We start from the raw sequence: 24564 nt of genomic DNA on the forward strand, positions 1-24564 counted from the left end.
ATTGAATGCATCCTTACAACACTAAATGCATCTTATATCTCATGAAATCCAAACAAAATCCTTTTTATTGTTAAATTATATATCTTAAGTAAATTTTATACAATAAATATTAAGGATATAAAATAATTATGTAATATTTCTATGTAGTATAATATTGCAAATCTTTTTATTATTTAATATTATATATAGTTAAATTATTCAAATTATTTTGAGAAAAATTAAAATATCTAAAGTTTAAAATTTAAAAACCAGATCTATTATTTACAAAATTATCATTTTTTTAATAAAAATTAGCTTAATTTATTGTTTTTGTAATCAATTTACAGATCAAACTTCTTAAATTTTGTATTACCCATATAGTAATACTATATACAGTAACCTTCTAATAGTATTGTATTAAGGTCCCAACCTTCAATCTTTTTCTAGTTAAATCATAGTTTAATATTTAGCATTTTTAATAACCTTATATATCTTATATTTCCTTTTTCCCAAACGTCAACTTTCTTAAGAAAGTTTAAAATAGTTACATTATTTCAGTAAATGTATTTTACAATAAACAAATAAAATTTAATTATAGACTTTAAAAGTAAATTAGTAATTATGATTTTAGAAATTGTGATCTTTGCAATTTGTTCGATATTTTTTATGGTTATTGGGCTAGCTTTATATATACAATATAATGAAAAGGTATCTATAGAATCAACACGTTCTCTTTTAAAAGATTCAGTTTTGTATCTATGTTTATTCCAAATATCCTTTTATATGTTGGGGATAATCAAATTTAAAATATTGATATCTACGTTATTTATTGATTGGTGGGCATTCTATGATGGTTCAGTAAGATATCCTTTTATATTTGGACCTCATTCATTCTACCCAGCAAAAATGGTATTACTATCGCTTATTAAGGCAGTAATTACAGTTAGATATGCTTCTAAATGTTTATATCCTCCATTAATATTACCATATGTAATTGTTTGTGTTTGTCTACTTCCATTATTATTCGCTTTTTCATACCCTTATGAGGATTCAGTAAGTTATTATTAAGAATATAACAAAATCAATCTTATTTGTTAATTTAAATGTTATCTATTCAGGATCTTATGCCTGCAACGTGGGATAGTGAAGATATTGATATTCTTTTGAATTTTATTAGAATTATATCATCTCCTACTCAGAGGAAGGAATATATTTTATATAACATAAATAAAATAAGAATGTAAGTTTTAAAAGTCGTTAATATTAGTAAGTATTTTCATTATTCCTCAATATTGCAATACTAGATACTTTTCAACTTTGTATCGCCGTTGTGAAAGTCTCCGTCTTATTATTTCTATATTACCAAAATATATTAGGTCACATGTAGTTAGTATTCTGAGTATAGAAGATATATAGTCATATTATAGCCTAATAATTATCTAAATTGTAAATAAATTCAAAGATTACAATTACATCTTATCATACACTATTAGCTTATTATTGGTTTTCAATATATTCTATATTATTGTAATATTAGCGCACGAAAATCCATAGCGTAACCGCTGCGTAACCCTAGTTCTAGGATTTTTTGATTGTGTTGTCACTTTTTTAATAAGTTAACTTGAATGGTTGTCGTTCAAAATTTAGCAGATCCTATTCATATAGAGTTCAATACATCAGACTATGAATTTAAAGAAGCCAGATTTATATTAGATTTTATCGGTGTACATAAAGTTATAAGTAAGTTCAATTGTTGAATTGTTAGATCACTAAACCTAAAGATATTATTCCCTTTCACTTTTTTCTTTATTAAAAAGATATCCCAAAAGAAAATATACAAATTAGTGAACATGAAATAACTGTAAGTTAAAATTAATAATGTGAAATAAATATGGTAATATTATGTCAATAATTTTTAGATTTTAAATCTTAAAACCCTGGTACCCATAGAAAGTGAGGAATTTACAGATAATATAGGGGTTTTAGAGCTTCTATTCAATGACTTTTTACATATAAAGAAGGTAAGATCATCATATTTTGTAATAAAACGATATATTTATTATCCTACCTCATTTAAAAATATTTAGGCATTATATGTAACTCCATCAAAAAATAATAACGAACTGAAATTAACTATTATATAATTTAGAATAGGTAAGTTGGAATTTCGGATTTCAACTTTGATTTAAAAATTTTATTTTTAGCATTAATATTTTTAATATTTGTTCTCACTTTTTCACAGAATAATGATTCTAACAGTTTTCCATTTTCAAAAAGTTCCAAGATTTCATCGTGATTTGCATAGTATTTACCAAATTTATATAATATAGGAAATCTATCATGTTTAGGATTGCAACTAAGAGCAAAACCCATAATTCCAGGATGTTGCAATACATCTATAGCCAGGAACTGGTTAACATGTGATACTGTAAATATTTTCAATGTATTTGAACTAAGTTCTGACATTGGATAATCTGGAGTTCCTTCCATAAATAGTACTAGAGGATTACTTTGAAAAATATAAATAAAATTCTTATCTATCTCTTCTTTATTTTCAAAATAGAATTTTTTACTTTTATCTATAGTTTCTTTATACATTTCTTTTATATCCCGAATATAGTTAAATCCAGTAAGTGATCTCTTCAGATGATATTTTAAAAATCCCAGCCCTAAATTAGGGTTTTTACACAAAGTCCCAATTTTATAAAGTTGCATTATTAGCTTTTTATAAAAGCTAGAGATATAAATAGAAATATCCAGAGTATATAGAGTATAATTATTAAATAATGTATATAGAATTGAAGTATTTAAAATGATTCACAGATATATAGTTGAACTTATTAAGAAGGTATTGTTCAAAATAGAATTTTCTAATATTTAACCTTTGGAAAACTTAAATAAAATAAAAATAATATAAATATATCATCTGGATTTTATTCACAAAGGTTAAGTCTACATAGTTTAGCAGAAATATAATTTTTCTATTTGTTAAATTGTTTATTCTATTTGAGCCAAAGTTCTAATGCTAGCTACAGCGCTAAAGTAATTCTTATTCTATTATTAATTGATGGCTTTCAAAGTTTGATTGTATTAGAGATAAATAAAATAATTAGTTCAATATCTTTTTTAGGATAGGTCTATAATATTTTATAAGAGGTAAAGGATTATATTGAACTACTTTATAAGGTTGGTACCATATATTGATGCTAGAAGGATTATAAATACTATTTTCAACTAACATAACAAGTTAAATTGGATTATTTTATTGTGTAAGGGGATTAATCTTTTTATAGGTGGTGTATGAAATTCAGCTTTCTTGTTTTTCTCAATAAATACCTAGAAGTTGAAATTAAAATAGATGCCACTGTTATATAGATTAATCCTATTAGTATATAAAGAGAATAATGAATATTGAACTATTGATATATATATATTTGGCATAAATTGTTGTACTTTCAGCAATATAAAATATGAATGAAGGATCTAATTCTATTTTGGATAGATTATTCCCACTAAAACTATCTTTATTCTTAGATATATTTTACAAGAATAAAAAGAAAATCTATATATATATATAATAAAAATAAGTCTTTGATTTTCCAACTAAGTTACCAGGATTTTGTTTCATATGTATCTCGGAATATTTGTTTAATAAATATAAAGGAACTTTCACATTTAAAGACAAGTACTCTTCATGAAATTTTACAACAAATTGAAATAAATAAATGTAATGAAGATATAGAGACAAATTTCCATGTTGCATCTTTATTAAGACATCATATTATATATATATTAAATAATTGTTCAAGTGATTTATTATCCTCATTATCTTGTATTTCATTAATGTTGGAGGATTTAGGTATGACTTGCAACAATTTATTTGTATCTTTATATAATTATGAGTTACTAAATTTATTTTCTTTTACCTCAAATAATGATTTAAATGATATTGTAGACTTAAAAAATTCGAGGGGAATAAAACTCTTGGTAGATATAAATGAACTTTGTAAAGTATTTATTAAACTCCATTTTCAGTCTTTAATAAAATTTTTAAAGTATAATTTATACTCATGGTCACCTCAAGAAATATCTGATTGGATTTCTATTTTTAGAGCAGATGACCTAAATGTTTTAAGTGAGGATTTGCTATTTGATGTCATTTTAAATATATTAAAAAGAAAAGTTTTTATAACAGAAGAAAATAAAAGGGATTTGCTTGGTTGTATTCGTATGAACTATCTCTCAAAATCAAATCAGATAGTTTATGCAGAAAAAGAATTTGCAACTAAAGAATTACTTCATATACTTAAGAGGAAGATAATAGGATATAGATACTCCCCTAGAATATGTTATTGTAACTTAATAAGTTATTCACAAGTCAAATGGAAAAATTTAGATGTTGACTTACCATTTATAGTAAATGAATTAAGTCAAAATGAAAAGAGAGTAGCAGAGATTCCTATTGAACAAGGTACTTGTTTAACAATAAATATTCATTTTGGAACTTTAGAAAATAAAAACAAAATAAATGATTATTGTGAGATTAATAATAAATTATTAATTTGCTGTGGAGTAGCGTCTACACTACGAAAAAAGAATATTAACTTTTTAGACTTTAAGAGACAATATTTCTATAATGGATTTCTTAAAGATTTTTATTCTATTCATATAAATAATAATAGTGAACTCAAAATTATAGATCTATTAGATAAAATAGGTCAGGAGTCAATGTTAAATAATAAAAATATTTTAACTGGTGATTTCACAAAGTCTAAATTTGAAAATAATTCTATAATAAATATACCATTAAATAATTGGTCTGCTATATTCCCAGAAAAATCCAACTTTTTAGAATCACTCACTCTATATGAAATATTGACGAGAGATCAAGGGATAATCCACATGACAGTTAATAGAATCAATAATTACTTGTTATTTCAGACAAAATCTGGGTTGTCTGTATACATTTCTTGCCCAGAATTTCAAAACATTGATGAACCTTTATACCCTTTCATTGTTTTCTCCTCAGGCAATATTCATGATATTAATTCTAATAAATTGAAGGATAATACTATAAAGACCAACTTAATGGGAAAACCGCATGATAAAGTATCTGCTGTATTATATGGTTCTAAAACATGTTACAAATTTTCTTTAGAAGTACAAAGGAGGAATGCAGGAGCACCAAAAAGAGTAACAAGATTACGATATAATAGACATTTTCAAAAACAAAATATAGATAATATTCAAATACAAGCTAACTCTCAATATAAATCACGAGTTGCAAATTCAAAGAATACTAGCTCAATATATCGTGGTAAATACAGTGATAAAGACCGTTTTATACGCAATAGAGATACCAGGATGAGATATAAAAGATTAATAGAGGGTCCAAATGAATATCATATTATTGAAGATACAGAGGCTCATGAAAATCAAAATAAAAAGAGAAAAACTGGAACATTTATTTTTTCAGCCTCAAATTTTTTATTTAACGCTATAACTAATTTTGTTTCTTTCAAATTTCTCAATTTAGGGACAAAATATTGGAGAAATTTAGGTGTAGATAGTATAGTTAAAAGTTCTGAAGAAAAACAGAAAAATTAATCTTACAATTTTTTTACCCCATTTCAAATTATAAATTTCAGACTAAAAACTTAAGAATTTAATATATTTGAGAATTTAGTTATTTAAAGCCTATTAATTTATCCTAGCAAAATTAAGGTATCATATTTAGTTTGATTGTAACTTTACAGTAAAAGTAATAATAAAGCACTCATTATTTGCTAGTTAATACAGACATTTTAAGAATCAATTCCTACTATACTACCAATGCATACACTATATACATATATATATATATTTAGCCACCTAGGAGTATGGATACTAATCTTTTGAAAATATATAGCAGCTATACTCCCAAGTTTTCCCAAAACTCTACCTATAGCAGGTTTGCATTTCTAGCGGTTACATTCTCTAGCATATAGTTTCTAATAGATCCCTAAATTATATAAGAAAAAAAGATGAAAAGTAAATAGTAAGAAATTTTATGTGCTATATTTGCTTCGGGTTGATATATTATTAGGTATATAATTACTCATTATTATTTTTAGAGTAATATCTAAATAATTACTGTGCAGTTAGAAAATTTGTCTGTTACCGCCCTGCTCGCGACAATGCGTGTTAGTCTCGATAGTATACTCTTAAAATATTGCATGCTCTTTGAGCGTAGTACAGCTACTCTAATTTGTTGTATCTTTTAAAGGTGCCTAAATCTAAACTTAGGCTGTAAAAATTTACTAAAAGTTACCCTTAATTTAGATGAAACAATCTTAGGTAATATTGGTTTACAATAAGAATTTTTTCTGGTTTTTCATTAAGACATCACAAGACAAAGGCTAATTAAGCAATGCTTCTATTCAAGTATGTGTTATACTTTGTTTTGGGGACTTTACTTATTCCTAATACTTGTAACTGTTTGAGGAGTTTAGAAAATGAAAGGTCAGTTAATTACTTAAGAGGTTCTCAATCGGAGGACAGGGCCAAGAACTCCCCAATGGTTCCAAAATATATTCCATCTCAGTCATTACTAGATAGATATCAAGAATTATTCAGAAAGTACCTTAGCAATATAGATCATTATATGACAATGGTTATTGCTATTGATATATTCAGCTCTCTATGTTTTGTATTTTGTTTGCGTGGCTTATCATCACCAGAAACTGCTAAGAGAGGTAATTTAGTAGGAATATTAGGAATGATTGGTGCAATATCTGTGACAATCTTACAACCTGGATTTTCTCTACAATGGATGATGTTCGTCATTCCATTTTGTGCTGCTACTATTATTGGTTTACCAATTGCACACTTTGTTTCTATGGTAAATTTACCTCAGTTAGTAGCTTTATTCCATTCTTTTGTAGGACTAGCAGCTATGTTAGTGGCATATGCAAATTTGTGGAGTCCATTTACACCTGAAAGTGTTCACACTGGGACTGTACATGCTATTGAAATATATATTGGAGAATTTATAGCTAGTTTCACTTTCACAGGTAGTATTGTTGCAGCTGGGAAATTACATGATATTTTTTCAAGTAACTCATTAAAAATTCCAGGTAAGCATTTCATAAATACATTGTTATTATCTGGTATTATTGCAATGTGTGGTTTATTTGTTGCATTTGATGATTTATCAATGAGAACATACTTTTTATATGGTAATAGTTTAGCTTCTATGGTATTGGGTTTGCACTTAGTGGCATCTATTGGTGGTGCTGATATGCCAGTTGTGATATCAATGCTAAACTCCTATTCTGGATGGGCAACATCTTTTACTGGATTTATGCTTCACTCCAATGTACTCATAATTTGTGGAGCATTAATTGGATCTTCTGGTACTATTTTATCATATGTTATGTGCTGTGGTATGAATAGATCACTTTTAAATGTTATTTTTGGTGGATGGGATGAATTAGGAGTAGATGTTGAAGGAGGTGAGGTTTTATATGACATGTCTTCAGTAACTGAGACAACAAGTGCTGAAGTTTCACGAGATCTTTTATCTGTCAAGAAGGTCTTGATTGTTCCAGGATATGGAATGGCAGTATCTCGTTGCCAATCTGAAGTTGCTTCTATAGCACAGGCATTACGAAGTCGTGGAATTAATGTAGAATTTGCAATTCATCCTGTTGCTGGACGTATGCCAGGGCATATGAATGTTTTACTTGCAGAAGTTGAGGTCCCTTATTCTATTGTTAGGGAAATGGAAGAAGTTAATCTTCATATGGAAGATTTTGGTGTAGTTCTTGTTATTGGAGCAAATGATACAGTAAATCCTCTAGCATTAGAAAAAAACTCTAAAATTCATGGGATGCCTGTAATTGAAGTTTGGAGAGCTAAGAAAGTTATTGTCTCAAAGAGAAGTTTAGGTCGTGGTTATGCAGCTATTGATAATCCTTTATTTTTCAAACCTAATACGCGCATGCTTTTTGGAAATGCTAAGGATAGAATGACTGAGATACTTTCAAATATAAATATTTTTGTACCAGAGAAGACAACCAAAATTCTTGATGACTCAATAGATTCTGATAGTGATTCAAATATAGAACAATTAGATGATACTAAAGGTACTAGACCAACTGAATCAACTAAGAAAAGTGGTAGTTCTAACTCTGAAGAATATCCAACTCCTTCTTTAACTCTGGGAGTCCTAAAGGAGGATTCTGAAAAAGAAAAACTTGTTGCAATAGCTCCAAACTATGTTAAGAGGTTAAGAAGAATAGGTTTTAGAGTTTTAGTTGAAAGTGGAGCAGGGAATTATAGCAAGTATAGTGACAATATGTATGAGGATGCTTCTTGCACTATTTTGGCAACTAAACAAGACGTAATAAGTCGTTCAAATGTGATTATAAAAGTACAAAAACCCTCTGAGGAGGAAATCTCATATATGACTTCAGGACAAGTATTGGTCAGTAATATATGGCCAGCACAAAATCCCAACCTATTACAGGAATTAGCTGAAAAAGGAGTAACAACAATTGCATTGGATGAAGTACCAAGAACAACTAGAGCTCAACGTCTGGATATTAGGAGTAGTATGAGCAATTTAGCTGGTTACAGAGCTGTTATAGAAGCGTTTGCTCGCCTACCAAAGCTTTCTAAACCTTCAATTACAGCTGCGGGCAGAGTAGATGCAGCAAAAGTATTTGTAATAGGAGCAGGAGTTGCAGGACTGCAAGCAATAGCTACAGCTCGTAATCTTGGTGCCGATGTATATGTAAATGACATACGATTAGTAACAAAAGAAGAAGTAGAAAGTTTAGGTGGTAAGTTTGTAGCAGTATCTATAAAAGAAGAGGGTCAAACTACAGATGGATACGCAAGAGAAATGAGCAAAAAATATCAAGATGCCCAGCAAGCATTATATAGTAAGATGATAAAATCTTGTGATGTAGTAATAAGTACTGCTTTAATTCCAGGTAAGCCATCTCCTAAAATTATTACAGCAAAGATGGTAAGGTCTATGAAACCTGGAAGTGTTATAGTAGATATGGCAGCAGAAATGGCAGATAGAAACAGTGGATGGGGAGGTAATTGTGAATTAACACATTATAATGAGATTTTTGAAGATGAAGTTAGTGGTGTTACTATTATTGGTTTAACTAATCTTCCAGCTACTATGCCTGCACAGGCGTCCGAGTTATTTAGTATGAATATAGTACATTTAATGGAAGAGCTTGGAGGAGCAGAGCACTTTTCTATAGATGTAAATGATGAATTAATGAAGTCTATGGTCGTCACAATGGACAATAAAGTAAGATATGTTTTACCAGAGATGCGACCCAAATCTAAAGATGTAATAGAGATATCGGCAGAAAATGATGAAAAAGATATATCTACATCAAGTATAGAAATATCACATGGTAATGATCTAAATCGAATCTTGAACTCGGATGCAATGTTTTTTGTTTTTGTATCTCTAATCTTGGGAATTTCAATTGGATTTGGATTTGGTTTGGATTCTGAAACACTAAATAATATCTTAGCATTTGTTTTATCTGTAATTATTGGATATTATTGTGTATGGAACGTATCTCCTTCACTACATACTCCTTTGATGTCTGTGACAAATGCATTATCTGGAATTATTATTATTGGAGCAATGCTTGAATGTGGACCAGTTAATATATTCTTTACATTCCAAGTATATTCACTGTTCGTTCTTCTTGCCACTTTCTTTAGTGCTATTAATATTGTTGGTGGATTTTATGTCACAGCTAGAATGTTATCCATGTTCAACAATACAGAAACTGATCATAACTATTCTCTTATTGCATAAACCTATGCATTATAATCGACCTATTTAAGCTTTGTAAATTTTTTGTTTCTAATATAAAAATTCTATATTATCTAAAGTATCTAAATCAGTTTGGGAAGTTTTGCAAATATAATATATAAACCCTGAATAAAGGGTATTCTAAGAGTGAATATAATCACAAAGCTAACCAATTAGATTTCAAAGAAGTGAATTATTAGGTAGTTGAAATAATAGTTTATGATTTTGATTCTCATATTTCTACTTGAATAAATTGCAAATAAGAACTGTTAATGCTAATCTTAGTATTTTAGAGTTAATATTGGTTTATATAGCCCTTTAAATTTCGTAAAATATAGGTTTGTAGTTAGAGTACTTGGGATAAGTTAACTATTGTTTTGGTAGCTACATGAGAGGCACTAGAAGCAACTAATAGGTATCAAATTTCCCAGAAGATTTAAATTCAATATCTACCAATATATACTGATATATAGTATAAATATTATGTTATTTTTAGTGCTGAATAAGGTGAGGAACTAGCCTAAAGAATACCATATGTGATATGAATCAAAGTAATCTATTGTTTCACAGATTTGGTAAAGTAAAATTCTCGCGCAAAATAAAAGTTTAATTTTAATTCGTTATATAATAGTGCATATATAACGTTAAAATATTGAGTTTAATCAACTAGGATTAATCTAAAATAACTTAATGTTTAAAATATTTAGTGATGAATCTAAAACCACCACCATGATATTAATTGGATAAATATATCCAAATTATTAACTACAGACTCAAATAAATCCTCTGATATTTTTTTGTTAAATTTAATCTTTAAACCAAAATACTCTTCCAATATCTTGTCTTTAATTGTAAATATCTCTAGCTTACGAAAGCAAAGGCTTCAAATATAGAATCTACATCATCTATGTCTTAAAATAGCTCATAATTCTTGAAGTAGTTGAAATATATATCAATAACTTCTATCTATATTTGATTTTCACAACAAATATGAGAGATCATAGATAAAGCTAAAAATAATTGTCAGTAGTATCTATTATGTAAAAGATTAGTTGAATTTAAGAGAAGTTTCTGTACAAAAGTGGTCAATTATTCAAGTTGTGACTAGTTATTTGTTGTCTGATTAACTGAATTTTGATTTATTGAAGGCTGAGAAAGACCACCACGACTCTTGCCCCTACCTCTGCCACGTCCTCTTATGCCTCTACCACGTCCACGGCCACGACGACGTGTATCACCCTTAACAGCTGCACCATTTGGTCCACATACATTAACTGCCTTTCTGCGACCCTTGTCATCTGTCTCAACTTCATACTCAACACGTTCAGCTTGTCCTAGTGATCTGAAACCTTCTACTTTAATGTTTTGTTGATGCACAAATATATCCTCAGATCCATCATCAGGTGTAATAAATCCAAAACCTTTTGCTGAGTCAAACCACTTGCAAACTCCTGAATGTGGCATTATTTAACGTAGTGGTTTATCTTAGTAATTATGCAGTAAAGTAAAATTAGAGAGATAGAATGCTTACTTCACTAATATTCGACTTTCTTTATCCACAACCGCCAGGCCAACAAGTATTGTACTAGTTTTTAAGAAGAGTTGTCTAGTCTAGAATATACTTTAAATAGCTCTTGGCTTTACTCCACTAGTAGCTGTATTGCTACACATAGTAACAGTCTATAATGAGATTGTACTCTTAATCATCAAAACAAATATTATCGATACCTGAGACAATTTGAGACGAGACATACAGTATGTGTCTAAACAATCTGAGACAGGTTTAAAATCTAAAACAAAACTTTAGATCTAAAAATTGCGATAGATTATAGAAGATAAGGTTGAAAGTGAAGTAGTTTAATTATATATACTGTTATGAAGCTGATAATACTTATTTACTGTAAATTGATCGTTAGAATCTTTCATTAACTTTATGCTCTAAGTCCCAGGTAGTGTTTTGTAGAGATTTTATGATATATATATTATATATAATATTTAGTTAGGTAAATATATAAACAACACTACTTTATTTGCTACTGTGGGAAGTTATGTGCATGTAAAAACCTGATTATTAAGTTATATTACAGGTAGGGAATAGGCACTATAATTGCATGGATCAGTATTTCAAGGGTTGCAATAAATAATTCTAGTAAATTTAACATTTTATCCGGAAATATTAGTTAACTGTATGTATTAAACAATCTATAAAAGGGAATTAGAGTGCTTTATTAATAATTAGGTGGAAATGATGTGAATTAAACCTACTTCAATAACTCTACTTTTAGTTAATTTAAAGATAAGTAAAAATAAGAAAGTTAACGTAAAATATTTACAACGCTATATATATAACCCCAGAGTAATGAAATAATGAGATAACCACATTATTCGACACAAATATATCTATTTGGATATAAAAGTATATAATTTCTTGTAATTGTAGAGATCACTGTAATTAGTCTCTAAGTGTCTTAGTTATAGCAAACAACATGAAATTTTGCAGAGTAAGTTAAGTGTAGCTATAACAAATTATAAGCTCTAACTCAGCTGATAATACAAATCAAATTACCCACTTTTTGTAATTGGTTTATTTAAATATTCATAAATATTTACTATAATAAAATAAATATAATTTCTATATTAAGCATATAGTTATATAACTAATGAATTTACTTAAATACTAATATTTACTAGTTACGAATAATTTAATAAAAGAAATTTCCATAATTGTATACTTTTAACTATCAAATTGAACTTATTTATTTTAAACTTACATTTCATTTCTATATTGTTACTTCAAATGTTATTCAATAAACAATACCACAAGGTAGAGTATAAAAAAATAAAATTGAAGTTAATTTCATTTTATGTTAATTAAAGTTTTTTTATGTGTTGATCTATATGTATTCTTATTCTTGAGTTCATTAAGTCTTCCTCTCTTCTTACGTCCTCTATACTCATACCACTGCTTCGAAACAGATTGACAGAAGTCTACATGGATTCTAAATTAAACAATAGTTAAACTTAGTGAAAAATAAATCATTAAAAGAAAACACTTTATATTCCTTAAGATATCTTTAAAAGAAATCTTTAACAGATAAATAAGTGGTACTTCTCTTACAGTTCTTGTCTACAAATGGACTTACCTTCTATCATCAATTATAACACCTTGCATTTTTGTGAGTGCTAACTCACAATCCTGTTTTCTTTCAAATTCTATAAAGGCATATTGTAAGGATTCACCTGTTTTCCAATCATAAACAATATTGCAAGATAAAATACGACCAAATCTAGAAAATATAAGCTCTAAATCTTCCTCAGTTGTTGTAGGATTTAATTTACATATAAACAAAACATTTTCTGGGGGTTTAATGTCAGCATCTGGTATATCTCCAAGTATTTCTAATGTAATAGCTCTTGATCTTGCTTGTCTCTCATTAATAGTATTAATAAGTCTCAATTCATCGTGTTCTTCTAGATTATCTCTAGGTTCGTTATCATAGATGTGAGTTATTTCAGGAGGTGATTCAGATGGAATAAAGTGATGTAAATTATAAGGATCTGGAAAGGGATCATCCAATATACTAGTATGTAGAATATATAATTTTTTAAGAGGAGAATTATCGTTATCTGTTAATGTTTCATTTATTTTTTGGACGACATCTAAACCTTCTTCAATCATACCAAAAATTGTATGTTTTTCATCCAAATAATCCAAATTTTCAGATAATGTAATGTAAAATTCAGAGCCATTTTCATTTGGTTTATTATTGGCCATTCCTATTAGTCCAACTTTATTATGTCTCAGTTTTGGACAAATCTCATCTTTGAAAAATTTAAAACGAGGACTTATACAGTCAAGTATATTATTCCTAGATGATTTAATATTACGATTTGAATAATTTAGTATTCTATTATAAAGTTCAGGGCTTTGTTCTTTTTTTGGTATAAAATGATTCTCGGTAAAATCTTCTTTGTAACCTGTAGTTTCGGCATCAACTGAAGCTACTTTACTATCATCATCTTTACATGTCTCAAAATTTAAAAAATCCAGAACTTTTAGAATCCCAAAAATTGATGTATTTCCATATTCCTCTGATATTCCTGTACGTATTAGGAAGTTTTTTTCAACACTGTGTATTAAACTATTGTTGTAATATTTTATCTTACATAATTTTAAGAAATTTTCACTAGCCTTTGGACATTCCTTTATATATAGATCAATAACAATATCTCCAAGACTTGTACTTACAAGTACAGACATCAATATACATATTCACTATTTTAAAAATCTATTAACGAATTATAAACTTTATAGTTAATCAGATCTTTATGTCCCGGGTATTTTAGGCAAACATTTAACACGCGGAATAATAATTTAAAATTTCATCTTTTTATTTATTAAAATGACTTGGTAAGTTTTTTAATATTGTTGATAAGTTTTTAAACAGTAATACTATTTTAAATTTTTAGGCCCTTTTCAAGTGCAGAGAAGAAGAATATATCATCTCCTATTGATGAATTTGTTCCCCCTCCTCCGGGTGGATCTCCATTTGCACCTCCACCTGGTAAGTTTTTCTTATTTCAAATCAATAATATTTCCTTATAATTCAACCAAATATCCTCTTATTTTTTTCGAATAGAAATTCCGCATTCTCTAAAGCATATAAAAGATCATTCCTTTTTTCATAAGGAATTCAAAGGATTTTCAGCACCACCTGGAAGAAGTATTGACTCTGAAACAAGGTTAGCCTAATTATCTAAAATATATTATTACTGAAATTCTTTATAAATATCTGTGGTTCAATTTTTTTGTAGAACTTATGAACAACGTTTTCCAAATAGTAAAAAGTCTATATTCGATATTGAGTTTAGTCCAAGAACACGAGCTTGTCTTGAAAATATAAAGATGGGTATGAAAATGGTAAGTGTAAAGTAAATAGTTTTACTGAAGGTTTTTGAATTTGTAAATTTAATCTATTATGATCTCCATTCTTCGAATAATAGGGTGCTTCTGTTGGTGGGATATTTGGGGCACTAACTGGTGTATATGCTGCTGCTAAACATCGAAATCTTCTAGCAATTCCATTATCTATTGTAAGTTATTCTCTAAATAGATTTCTTTATATTGAATTTTCCAATTATAATTTTTAACTATAGGCTGGAGGAGCTGTAAGTTTTGGTTTCTTCCTTGGTTGTGGGATGATAGTGAGATGTGAAAGCAAATAAGTATTAGTGTATGAGCATAACGAATTTTAGATTCGGTATGGCATTTTTAATAGATAATAAATAGACAAACTAGTTATTTAAAAATAAAATACATCACTTTGTTAAATTTTTTTTTCTTTAATGTATAAAATAGTTTTTAAAGCAATGTGATAGGGAAAATATATGCATGCATACACGTGGATACATGTACATATAATTTTTCTTATTACAGTGCATGCATGCATTATATGGGGATATCTTTTTTGATAATATTTCGATATGCAAATTCTTTGAGTATTACGTGGACAAACTATAAACTTTAGTGTAAGAAGTACATTAAAACTTGGTGTAAAATAATTTGCGTTTTTATACAATGGCTCTCAGTATTTTAGTTATGTGTAACCCTCTATTGGACATTATCATACAAAGGACTAAAGAGGAGATTGAAAACCTTGGACTAGAATTAGGGTCTGCTACTGTAAGAGATGGTGAAAATACTCTTAAACTAATTCATTCTATAATTAGTGGGGAGAAAGACGTGAACTTTGTAGTTGGTGGATCACTTTTAAATTCATTGAGAGTATGTCAAGGATTTTTTAAAAATGATGATAATATAGAGTTATATTTTACTGGAAGTATAGGTAATGACTCTCGTGGAATTTTGATGCAAGAACTGCTTGTAGAGTTGGGGATTAAAAGTGAATTGAATATATGTAAACATTCTAAACTAGAGACAGCAATTTGTGCAGCCTTTATAACTAACAAAGAAAGAACTTTACTAGCATCTCTTGGGGCAGCAAAAGAATATTCTATGGCAACATTTTTAAGACCTTCACTGCAGAAGGTACTACATAATGCAAGCATAGTTGCTGCCAGTGGTTACTTTGTGGAAGTATGTTTTGATGCAGTAATAGAAGCTGCAAGGGTCTGTAACAAAAATTTTAGTACTTTTATTTTTAATCTTTCAGCAGTATATATTACTCAGAAGTATATTAAGCAGCTTACTCTGTTACTACCTTATGTTGATTACTTAATCGGAAACTCAAAAGAATTTGTAAGTTTATGTGAAATTCTCAAATGTAATTCAAGATCTGGTTTTAGAATAGTTAAGAGTGGTAGCTATGACGATTGTTCAAATTTAACTACATTTGAGAATAAATATGCTACAATGAAAGATAGTAATGAAGACTCTAAGTTTACTAATAAGAAGTTAGTATTGAGAAATACCATCGATATAACTAAGAAAGAAGAGATATTAGGAAATAGGATTAGTGAAACTCCAAGTATAGTGATGGAAGATCTTTTGTTAGAAATATTTGAATATGTTAAAGCAGCATGTAAGATCATTTGTACTCGTGGAAAATATCCTTTAATGTTAGTCCAAAGAGAAAGTGAGAATACTGAACAAATAAGGGGGATTATTGATTATTACAACTGTATAAATGTACCTGAAGAGAAACAAGTTGACTTTAATGGATGTGGTGATGGATTCCAGGGTGGTTTAATGTATGGTTTAGCAAAGTCCTATCCTTTACATGAGTGTATTTATCTAGGAGTTTATGCAGCATCAATAATATTACAAAATGTTGGTTGTTCTTTTGACTCTATAGAGCCATTGAAGGGACAAGAACTTGTCGGTGCCTTGAAAGAGTTTAAAGTTGCAAATACAAAGAGAGACTTAATAAAGAAGGTATAAGAAAGTGACAGATAGAATTACTTTTAATCTGTTGACTAGGCAGTATAGTGGAAATTAGTGGCAAAGTATAGGAGAGTTGAAGCTTTTTCAAGAAATTAAGAACGATGATACAAGGTCAATAAAAGTAAATGGGATATTAATTATATATACAAAATAACTTAAAAGCAAGTAATAGCAAAAAGATAATATATATAGATTCTCCTGTTTTTCTACTGAATAGGTCTACTTTACAAATCTTCATTATCTGGTATAGAATAACACTCTTGTTTTTACTTAGCTTATGTTTTAGTGGCGCTTGAAAAGTGGCTCAAGGCCGGTAATATACCACTAAGGATTATTAGCAGAGAATACAGAATAAGACTAATGAGGTCAAAAAAGTATATAGTGAGGTACATCTGAAGAAAGTAAATAGGTGTTGAATATATAGCTGTATTTTGGTCTTCTTAGATGCCTATTCTACCAGCAGTTGATTTTGTATCTTTGCATTATACTCCTTTTGCAGAAAGAGTGCAATCTTCATCACACAATAGAAATCAACTAATAATTAATCAGGTTTATCATAGTATCTGGATATTTTGTTCTAATGATGTGGACTCATTATGTGCACTAAATATCCTGATGAATCAATTTCTAAGACGTGATAATATATCATGCCTAATAAACAGTGTCACTCATTATAATGAAATATCAAGCATTCTACAGGAATATGAGAAATATAATACCCAGAGAGAGTGTGTTGAGGTTTGCATATTAATTAATTTAGGAGCAATGGTTAACATAGTAACATTTATGAAATCTTGGTTTAGTGCAAATGTTGAATTCTGGATTTTTGACTACCATCGCCCAATTATTGATGATTTGTTCTTAAATTCTAATGGATTGGAAAATTGTATTGTTATTTTATCACAGCAGGAGATCAATTTCTTAAATAGACAACAAAATAAAAAAAAAACAGATGAAAAGAAAGGTAATAATGAACAAAAGAAGACTTTGAGTACAATAAATAATTCTTTACCCTCACTATCACAGACAATAGATGACCTTGATATATTGATGGGAGCTAAAGATTTAAGTGACAGTAAATCGAATAATAATAATACGTATAAGGAAATAAACACTTCTAATTCAGATAATGATAGTTATTTTGGAGAGTATACTGGTGACCCTAGTAGTTTTGTTATTTTACAAGCATTAAATAATGCTTTTTCATCAGATAGAATAGACGGGAATGTATTGTGGTATACCAGCATAAGTATAAGCTGGCACTATTTCAATCACTACATTGAAGCACTTGACTATAAAGTTTATATAGACACAATAAATAACATATTACTCAAATATATTAAAAGTAATACGAGTAAATATGATAGAAAACAATGGCCAAAATATATTAGGAAGGATCTTTATATTCCACTATATAGACATTGGAATCTGTTAGAAGCAATAAATTGTTGTGATATATTATTCACAAATATGAATTTATGGAAAATAGAGAATTATAGAGAATATATAATGATGGGTCGTGTATCTGCAGGGTTATCATTAGATGAGTTTACCGAGAATTTTTATTTATTGGATAAATTTCAGTCTAAGAAATTAGTAATGGAGCTACCGAAAGGATTTGAATCACTGATTGATAATGGTCAGTCTTCAATTTCTTTAACTATTTCAACATTTATAAAACATTTACCTGCAGTAGTACTTGATGTAGGAATGCACCCACATATATCCTCATATGACATGGCCTTAATATTACATACTACTTTAACTGGATGTAGTCAAACTTCAAATTTATCAGGATATATATCAGAGAGTAATTCAATGATTAACAAACAGGATACACCAATACCTGTTGGTATTTCTATAGAAAATATAACTAAAATGGAGTTAATGTATCGCGATAATTTTAGAGTGGCTTTACAACTATTACAACTTTGCACTAATGATGGTAATAGTTATATAAGTAGTAACCAAACAAGGAACATATGGAGAATTTTCAAACAGTATATTGATGAAACAAAGCAGTTACTTTCACTTACAATAAAATATGTCCGAATATTACTAACTTCAAGTACAAATGATTGTGTACTCATCCGTCACAACTACTTTACTCTAGTTGAATATAATGATATTGAGATTAGTCATGCATATAATTTGCGTCTTATTGGTAATATTCTTGTATCTGTTTTAAGTAAGGGCCATGATTTACAAGATAGATTTGTTATTGTAAATAAAGATAATTTATCTCAGATTGCTACTGTTGTGGGGATTACACCTGGCTGTGATATCCATAATCCTAATATCTTTGGATCTTTATTTTCGAAAGCTATAGACAACTTAAATGAGAATAAAGTAGATGGTTATAACAAAAGTTCCCCAAACTACTTTATACAGGATGATTTTGACTTTTGTATTATGCACCTACATCTAAATATACTAGATAAATTTATCTCAGTATTATTTGTACTTGCTGAAAATTATTCACAAAATCTAAACTCCATATATAGTAATGATGAAGAATTGGTGCAACAATCTCAAGATACTGATGAGGAACTGATAGATGATACATTGGATCACAGTAATAATAATCAGGCGGTGGTTTCCCAGTTAGGTTCTTTAGATGAGGAATTCACCCCTTAATGCAACATTAAGACAATATTTTTCACTAATACTCCAAAATTTCGATTTTAGAATAATGGAAGAAGGGGATTCTATAGATGAAAATAAAATTATAGACATAAATATCAATCTATAAATAATAACTTACATGGTTCGTGTGAAGTTTCTCATGAATGTAAATATGCAGATCCATATCTTAAAGTCTTAAAATCTATCATGAATATATTGGGGATCCACTTTTATATTTTTATTTTATAATAAATATAGCGGAGGTAATATTGAGGACTTTTTTTTTGAGTAACTTGCAGGAAATTATTGTGGAAGTTGATAGAATAACAGTTCATATTGATTTTATAGATATAATTAATCAAATGAAAAAGGGAATCTAAGTACTTTTGTAGATAACTTTAGTATTAACTTGAGTAAGAGCATGAATTGCCTTATTTTCATTGTTTTACCCTTTGGTGTAGGGAATAAATGTGCAAAAAACTTCAGATAGTATAGTTACATTAAGATTATTTTTATAAAAGATAACTTATCCTATGGTTGATTTAGTTCATAGTATATTAACTTCTAAAGTATAAATTTTGATGTTTGCAATATTAAAGTGGAAATAATAACAAGGATGCAAACTTTCTGCAAGTTAGTCCCTATAATCAAGATACAGTAAAATTAAAGATGCCTAAACAAAGATATTTAAATTACTTTAGTTTTGGGGAGGGATTTAAAGTGAGGATTATTGTAGAAACATATAGGAAATGTACCACTTAATAGAGCCTTATATGAGATAGCAGGATCAATATTTACAGTAAGTATATGTAGCAAATCAAAATTATCTTTATATTATAGTATAAAGTAAGTAGTTATTATAGATCCAACTGATGGTAGCAACTGTGGTTGTGGTATGTACCCAGTAGGTACATACAATCCTATAAATGAAGCCTACCCAACATTAACTAATAGCATTTCATTGGTATTTCTTAATATTACATTCATTTGGTGGTGGAGTTCAAATTTGGAAATATTCAAGTAAGTTGGGTCCATCTTTGTGTTCAACAACTAAGAAATATTCAACTTCTGAAGATGCGAAAGATACAAGTAATAATGTAGTGATATTCTTAATGTTAAACAGAGTATACAAGATAAAAAAAACTCGAACTTGTGAGTTTTGCTACTTTAGTAGATATAAATTCTATATTTGTCCCCTATATGAATACTACAAAAAGAATTGGACAGTTCACCCCATTCCCTGAAAAGATAGATTTATTTCGAGAATATAATAGTCCTAATAATAATAGAATTTATAAAGATGATCATAAAAATGATAAAGCTTATAATCAAAATAGTAAAACTGGCTCTCCAAATGAGGATAATATAAACTACCTCTTGAGAGGTGGTAGGAAATTCAAACTTTCGTTTCAAAATTCCAGTGAAAGTAAGTCTCAAAAGCTAATGAAATTTGTCTTTAAATAGATGGTACTATATTGCAAGATACCCAGAATAGTGCTTAATTAACTATGATAGAGAAATTGAAATCTTGCAATGTATTCTACCTTATATAGACCTTTTGAAACAAAAAGAAACCTAGAAAGAAGGTTTAGTACTAATCCATAACTATAAACATTATTATATATATTTCACTTAATATATTGCTAATCATATGATTAAAGTAAAAACAATCACTAGTATTATTCTCTACTTTTTAGCTACTACTGTGTGTTTATCTAGCGCTAAAATAAGTATTCAGTATTGTGTGAAGCTTTTTCCCCAGGGTAGTAAGAAAAAGAGACGAGCACCAAGTATTTTAAAATGTCAGGGATCTAATGACCCAAAATTTTGGGAGCAATGAAATTTTTACTATGTTGTTCTTATTCATCGATAGATCTGGCTTCCGAGCTTGCAGTTGATAATACAGTAAGTTCCAAGGCAGATTCAGATACTGAGCTGAAATTGTTAGAAATTTCTTCAATAAAAAATACCTATATTAATACTGCAATTAATAGATTACATCAAGCTGAGAGTGATGCACGAAGTATTATAGCAAAAGCCATGAACAATCGTCAAGTATATCTTGATAAAGCAAAAGATGTAGCATATGAAATTGTTAAACCATACTATGATCTTGCAAGTGAAGAAATAACGGAAATTGAGATGTCTCTTAATAAGGAATTACATATTAAGTCTCTTGAAGATATTGCAAGAAAATTAGACTATAATGAAGAGGATATAAGTAGCCGCAAGGAGTGTGCTGCTTCATACCTACTAAGTCAAGTTTGTACTGTGCAATTTTCGATAGATAATCCCAATTTCATTCATAAATATTTTAATAAACCATTAAAATTGCGTTCAACAAGTATAAAGGATAAATTGAAAAATCGGAGTAAGGGGAGAAAAACCAGTAATGCTATAAGCTACATATCTTCTACAAGTAATAATTTTTTATCTAAATCAGTATCCAATATTTCGAAAATATTAAATTAGTATAGAAAACACTGGAATTTAAATATAAAGGAGAAAGAGTTGGAATAATAATATTTGACTAGTATACTTGTTCAACCAATATTATACTATTGTAAATTTTCTCTCGATAGAAAACTATTTAGAAAACAAAATCCTCTATATGATTAATTTGAACTTAGATATCTGATATAGAAATTATTTGAATATTCACATTAGTATTGTGTTGTAGATTTCACTAATTCTATGAACATATCTAAATAATTAGTTCTTTAGAAGAAGTTTCTAATGATATATTATCTACCATTTATATCATTAGAATTTAGAGCTGATGATATTACTCCAGTTGCTCCATGTAGAATTTTACTTGTAGAAGCAATAAGCTTATGGCCAATTTGAAGAAATATAAAGAAATTCCCCGTAAAATAGGCATATGTTGAAGTGAAAAATAGTAATATAAAAGTAAGGAGAATAGGAGAAGATATTATGTAAGTAAATTCATCAAAGCCAAGAATAATTAACAAGAGATAGATCCACCATGGAATATACTGTGGTTGAGATCCTGTAGATTGGAGTAGTTGAGCTTTTGCACATATATTTGCCATTTCTTCTATAGCCCTAGCTTCTAATTCAGGAATTTCTGAGGTATCAAGATCAAAAGATATATTTTCATCTGCTATTCTAGTATCAAGATTTTCTATTGAATTGAAAAATTGATCAATTTCAGGTTTCTTAATAATATCAAATATTAATATTGCATTCGACTTAGATTCAATATAGTATTGTTTAATTTTCTCAGGGTTTTCACCAATCCATTGTCTAGGTATACCATCCTTATCTAATTCAAAAATCTTTTTAAACCTTTGTATTGCATAAAGATGAAAAAATTTAGATTGTTGTTCCAACAAAACTTTAAATTGAATTAGTAATTGTAAAGCTACTTCTTGATTAATCTTCAAATATTTATCAGCTTGGTTTGTATATTCATTTAAATTTGTAAATAATTCACCCCATTTTGATTGAAACTTTAAAACTAAAATATTATGAAGATCACTCATTGAAATTTTTGTTTTATCCCAGTATTGTGATGGAGTCATATTAGAATTTGTCATAATATATTCTGATACTAGTGGAGTGATTCCTTTAATAATATCCTTTAAGAGAATTTCAAAAAACTCTTGTATAGCTTTTTGATGTATTTTATGAGCATATAATTCAAGTGTTTCATTATATAGATCACGTTGGGATGAAATATTGTAATTTACAATAATCTTATTTCCTTCAGAAGATTCCTTAATTAATATTATATCCGGAACACAACAATCAATAACCATATTTGTAATTTTAAATTGGTTAATCAGAGGTGAAAATTCAGTTGTCCATTCTAATAAAAATAAATCAAATCTCTTCATTTTCTCCTGAATCCAAGAAGTCATGTTAAATTTGGATTCTTCAAGGGAATCAATATTATCTCCATCAGAATTAAGTAAATATCGTTCTTTTGCTGCTCGTTTTTCAATCAATTTCTGGAATTCATAAAATATTATCTGAGTTAAACATACTCCTATTTCTTGAGCTGTTTGTAAATAATATCTAGCTGCTACTTCAAAATATTTCTCTAAATTAGAATGAAGTATTCTAAATGTTAATGTTGCAAATTCTTTAGATGAAATCTTTCCTTTCTCCATTATATTAGAATAACTTTGAATCTCTTCTTCACAATGTTCTGCAATATCACATTTCACATTTTCACAACGATATTGAGATAAAAGCTGTATTTGAGAAGGAATATTCAATTCTTCACATTCAACTATTACCTTCCAAATAGATTCACAATAGTATGCAAAACCATCATTTGGAATTCCTCTGCTGTATTTACTTGGAAGAATTTCATTAAATAAGTCGTTACGGATCTTTTCAATAGTAATTTCAAAACCCTTGTTATCAATTGGATATGAAGGTATTCCATAAACCCTTATATCAAAAATATCACTTATAGAATCTAAGTTATAGGTATTATCTTTATATTGGGTATTTAAGTTTAATTTATTATTTCTATTTTCCTTCAATATATTATCCCATAATAATGAAATTGTTTGATTAATTTTATTTTCTAGCATTTCTTGTTTATCTGAACAGCTCACATCTCTAATAGTAAATAAAAGAGTTGTTTTAGTCCTTTCACTTCTTCCATTATCTTCGAATTTCAGATTAAACCATGCATTTATAATTACCTTAAGTAAACCAAAATTAGATGAGCTAAATGTCGTTAGATTCATTAATGGTATATTCAATATTAAACAATCTGATATTGCAAGCGAATAAAGTGCTGCTCTATGTTCAAATGTTAATCTATCTTCACCACGTTCCAAACTATCTGTACCTTCAACATCCCAAATTAAAAGTGGACTTTTACTATTAATAGAGTTATCAATTACCTTATAGTTACTACTTATCCACAATCCCTTCGTTGTTTGACAGTATCCAGAATTAATCTTATCTAGTACTTGGAAATTTGTACCAAATAATAAATTTAGTAATGTACTTTTACCAGTACTTTGACTTCCTAATATGCTTACAACGTTATAATTAAAAACATTACTATTCTTCTTAAATTCTTCACAAATATTACTAAAGCTACCTATAAAATTAGAGTTGTAATCAATAATTTGTTCCATTAAAAATTAAGAAAAGTTTAATTTACTTCCCTATTGTTATTTTCCTTTCTTATTTTCTTTTTATTTTGTTAATGTAAACCCTCTAAATATAATAA

The 24564-nt window shown here is 28.3% G+C and overlaps 12 protein-coding genes and 1 pseudogene across 12 annotated transcripts, besides 15 other annotated features; 9 read left to right on the plus strand and 4 right to left on the minus strand.

The window, feature by feature from the left end:
• The first annotated feature begins 61 nt into the window (after positions 1 to 61).
• Positions 62 to 293: a sequence feature (AT_rich).
• Positions 294 to 600: 307 nt separating this feature from the next.
• On the plus strand, positions 601 to 1223 carry CMU_026290 (uncharacterized protein; the record flags this gene model as incomplete). The annotated part of the gene is made up of 2 exons (XM_002139935.1): positions 601 to 1032; positions 1098 to 1223. 2 exons carry the CDS (start codon positions 601 to 603, stop codon positions 1221 to 1223), a joined length of 558 nt encoding a protein of 185 aa, XP_002139971.1.
• Positions 1186 to 1215: a sequence feature (AT_rich).
• Positions 1224 to 1604: 381 nt separating the features above from the next.
• Positions 1605 to 2123, plus strand: CMU_026300 (uncharacterized protein; the record flags this gene model as incomplete). The annotated part of the gene is made up of 4 exons (XM_002139936.1): positions 1605 to 1719; positions 1797 to 1840; positions 1899 to 2000; positions 2067 to 2123. 4 exons carry the CDS (start codon positions 1605 to 1607, stop codon positions 2121 to 2123), a joined length of 318 nt encoding a protein of 105 aa, XP_002139972.1.
• Position 2124: 1 nt separating this feature from the next.
• CMU_026310 (uncharacterized protein) lies at positions 2125 to 2694 on the minus strand (the record flags this gene model as incomplete). Its single annotated transcript, XM_002139937.1, has 1 exon — positions 2125 to 2694. The coding sequence occupies one exon, from the start codon at positions 2692 to 2694 to the stop codon at positions 2125 to 2127; it is 570 nt and encodes a 189-aa protein (XP_002139973.1).
• Positions 2163 to 2203: a sequence feature (AT_rich).
• A 178-nt stretch (positions 2695 to 2872) lies between the features above and the next one.
• Positions 2873 to 2902: a sequence feature (AT_rich).
• Positions 2903 to 3527: 625 nt separating this feature from the next.
• Positions 3528 to 3566: a sequence feature (AT_rich).
• A 191-nt stretch (positions 3567 to 3757) lies between these two features.
• Positions 3758 to 3781: a sequence feature (AT_rich).
• Positions 3782 to 3822: 41 nt separating this feature from the next.
• CMU_026320 (uncharacterized protein) lies at positions 3823 to 5586 on the plus strand (the record flags this gene model as incomplete). The annotated part of the gene is made up of 1 exon (XM_002139938.1): positions 3823 to 5586. The coding sequence occupies one exon, from the start codon at positions 3823 to 3825 to the stop codon at positions 5584 to 5586; it is 1764 nt and encodes a 587-aa protein (XP_002139974.1).
• Positions 4017 to 4046: a sequence feature (AT_rich).
• Positions 4522 to 4543: a sequence feature (AT_rich).
• Positions 4711 to 4732: a sequence feature (AT_rich).
• Positions 5587 to 6388: 802 nt separating the features above from the next.
• Positions 6389 to 9817, plus strand: CMU_026330 (NAD transhydrogenase, alpha subunit family protein; the record flags this gene model as incomplete). Its single annotated transcript, XM_002139939.1, has 1 exon — positions 6389 to 9817. One exon carries the CDS (start codon positions 6389 to 6391, stop codon positions 9815 to 9817), a length of 3429 nt encoding a protein of 1142 aa, XP_002139975.1.
• A 1101-nt stretch (positions 9818 to 10918) lies between these two features.
• On the minus strand, positions 10919 to 11278 carry CMU_026340 (cold-shock DNA-binding domain-containing protein; the record flags this gene model as incomplete). Its single annotated transcript, XM_002139940.1, has 1 exon — positions 10919 to 11278. The coding sequence occupies one exon, from the start codon at positions 11276 to 11278 to the stop codon at positions 10919 to 10921; it is 360 nt and encodes a 119-aa protein (XP_002139976.1).
• Positions 11279 to 11779: 501 nt separating this feature from the next.
• Positions 11780 to 11812: a sequence feature (AT_rich).
• Positions 11813 to 12397: 585 nt separating this feature from the next.
• Positions 12398 to 12455: a sequence feature (AT_rich).
• A 189-nt stretch (positions 12456 to 12644) lies between these two features.
• Positions 12645 to 12700: a sequence feature (AT_rich).
• CMU_026350 (peptidyl-prolyl cis-trans isomerase, cyclophilin-type family protein) lies at positions 12672 to 14075 on the minus strand (the record flags this gene model as incomplete). The annotated part of the gene is made up of 2 exons (XM_002139941.1): positions 12672 to 12813; positions 12958 to 14075. The coding sequence occupies 2 exons, from the start codon at positions 14073 to 14075 to the stop codon at positions 12672 to 12674; spliced, it is 1260 nt and encodes a 419-aa protein (XP_002139977.1).
• A 105-nt stretch (positions 14076 to 14180) lies between these two features.
• Positions 14181 to 14219: a sequence feature (AT_rich).
• CMU_026360 (uncharacterized protein) lies at positions 14218 to 15040 on the plus strand (the record flags this gene model as incomplete). The annotated part of the gene is made up of 6 exons (XM_002139942.1): positions 14218 to 14225; positions 14285 to 14379; positions 14455 to 14557; positions 14630 to 14735; positions 14819 to 14908; positions 14972 to 15040. 6 exons carry the CDS (start codon positions 14218 to 14220, stop codon positions 15038 to 15040), a joined length of 471 nt encoding a protein of 156 aa, XP_002139978.1.
• A 352-nt stretch (positions 15041 to 15392) lies between these two features.
• CMU_026370 (adenosine kinase, putative) lies at positions 15393 to 16715 on the plus strand (the record flags this gene model as incomplete). The annotated part of the gene is made up of 1 exon (XM_002139943.1): positions 15393 to 16715. One exon carries the CDS (start codon positions 15393 to 15395, stop codon positions 16713 to 16715), a length of 1323 nt encoding a protein of 440 aa, XP_002139979.1.
• Positions 16716 to 17162: 447 nt separating this feature from the next.
• On the plus strand, positions 17163 to 19355 carry CMU_026380 (uncharacterized protein; the record flags this gene model as incomplete). Its single annotated transcript, XM_002139944.1, has 1 exon — positions 17163 to 19355. The coding sequence occupies one exon, from the start codon at positions 17163 to 17165 to the stop codon at positions 19353 to 19355; it is 2193 nt and encodes a 730-aa protein (XP_002139980.1).
• A 148-nt stretch (positions 19356 to 19503) lies between these two features.
• Positions 19504 to 20436, plus strand: CMU_026390 (annotated as a pseudogene).
• Positions 19572 to 19600: a sequence feature (AT_rich).
• A 174-nt stretch (positions 20437 to 20610) lies between the features above and the next one.
• Positions 20611 to 20683: a microsatellite.
• Positions 20684 to 21179: 496 nt separating this feature from the next.
• CMU_026400 (uncharacterized protein) lies at positions 21180 to 21815 on the plus strand (the record flags this gene model as incomplete). Its single annotated transcript, XM_002139945.1, has 1 exon — positions 21180 to 21815. The coding sequence occupies one exon, from the start codon at positions 21180 to 21182 to the stop codon at positions 21813 to 21815; it is 636 nt and encodes a 211-aa protein (XP_002139981.1).
• A 272-nt stretch (positions 21816 to 22087) lies between these two features.
• Positions 22088 to 24469, minus strand: CMU_026410 (uncharacterized protein; the record flags this gene model as incomplete). The annotated part of the gene is made up of 1 exon (XM_002139946.1): positions 22088 to 24469. The coding sequence occupies one exon, from the start codon at positions 24467 to 24469 to the stop codon at positions 22088 to 22090; it is 2382 nt and encodes a 793-aa protein (XP_002139982.1).
• Between the last annotated feature and the right edge of the window lie 95 nt (positions 24470 to 24564).

This window comes from Cryptosporidium muris, genomic scaffold, assembly GCF_000006515.1.
Source record: "Cryptosporidium muris RN66 scf_1106632353999 genomic scaffold, whole genome shotgun sequence".
In the NCBI taxonomy this organism is placed as follows: Eukaryota; Apicomplexa; class Conoidasida; order Eucoccidiorida; family Cryptosporidiidae; genus Cryptosporidium; species Cryptosporidium muris.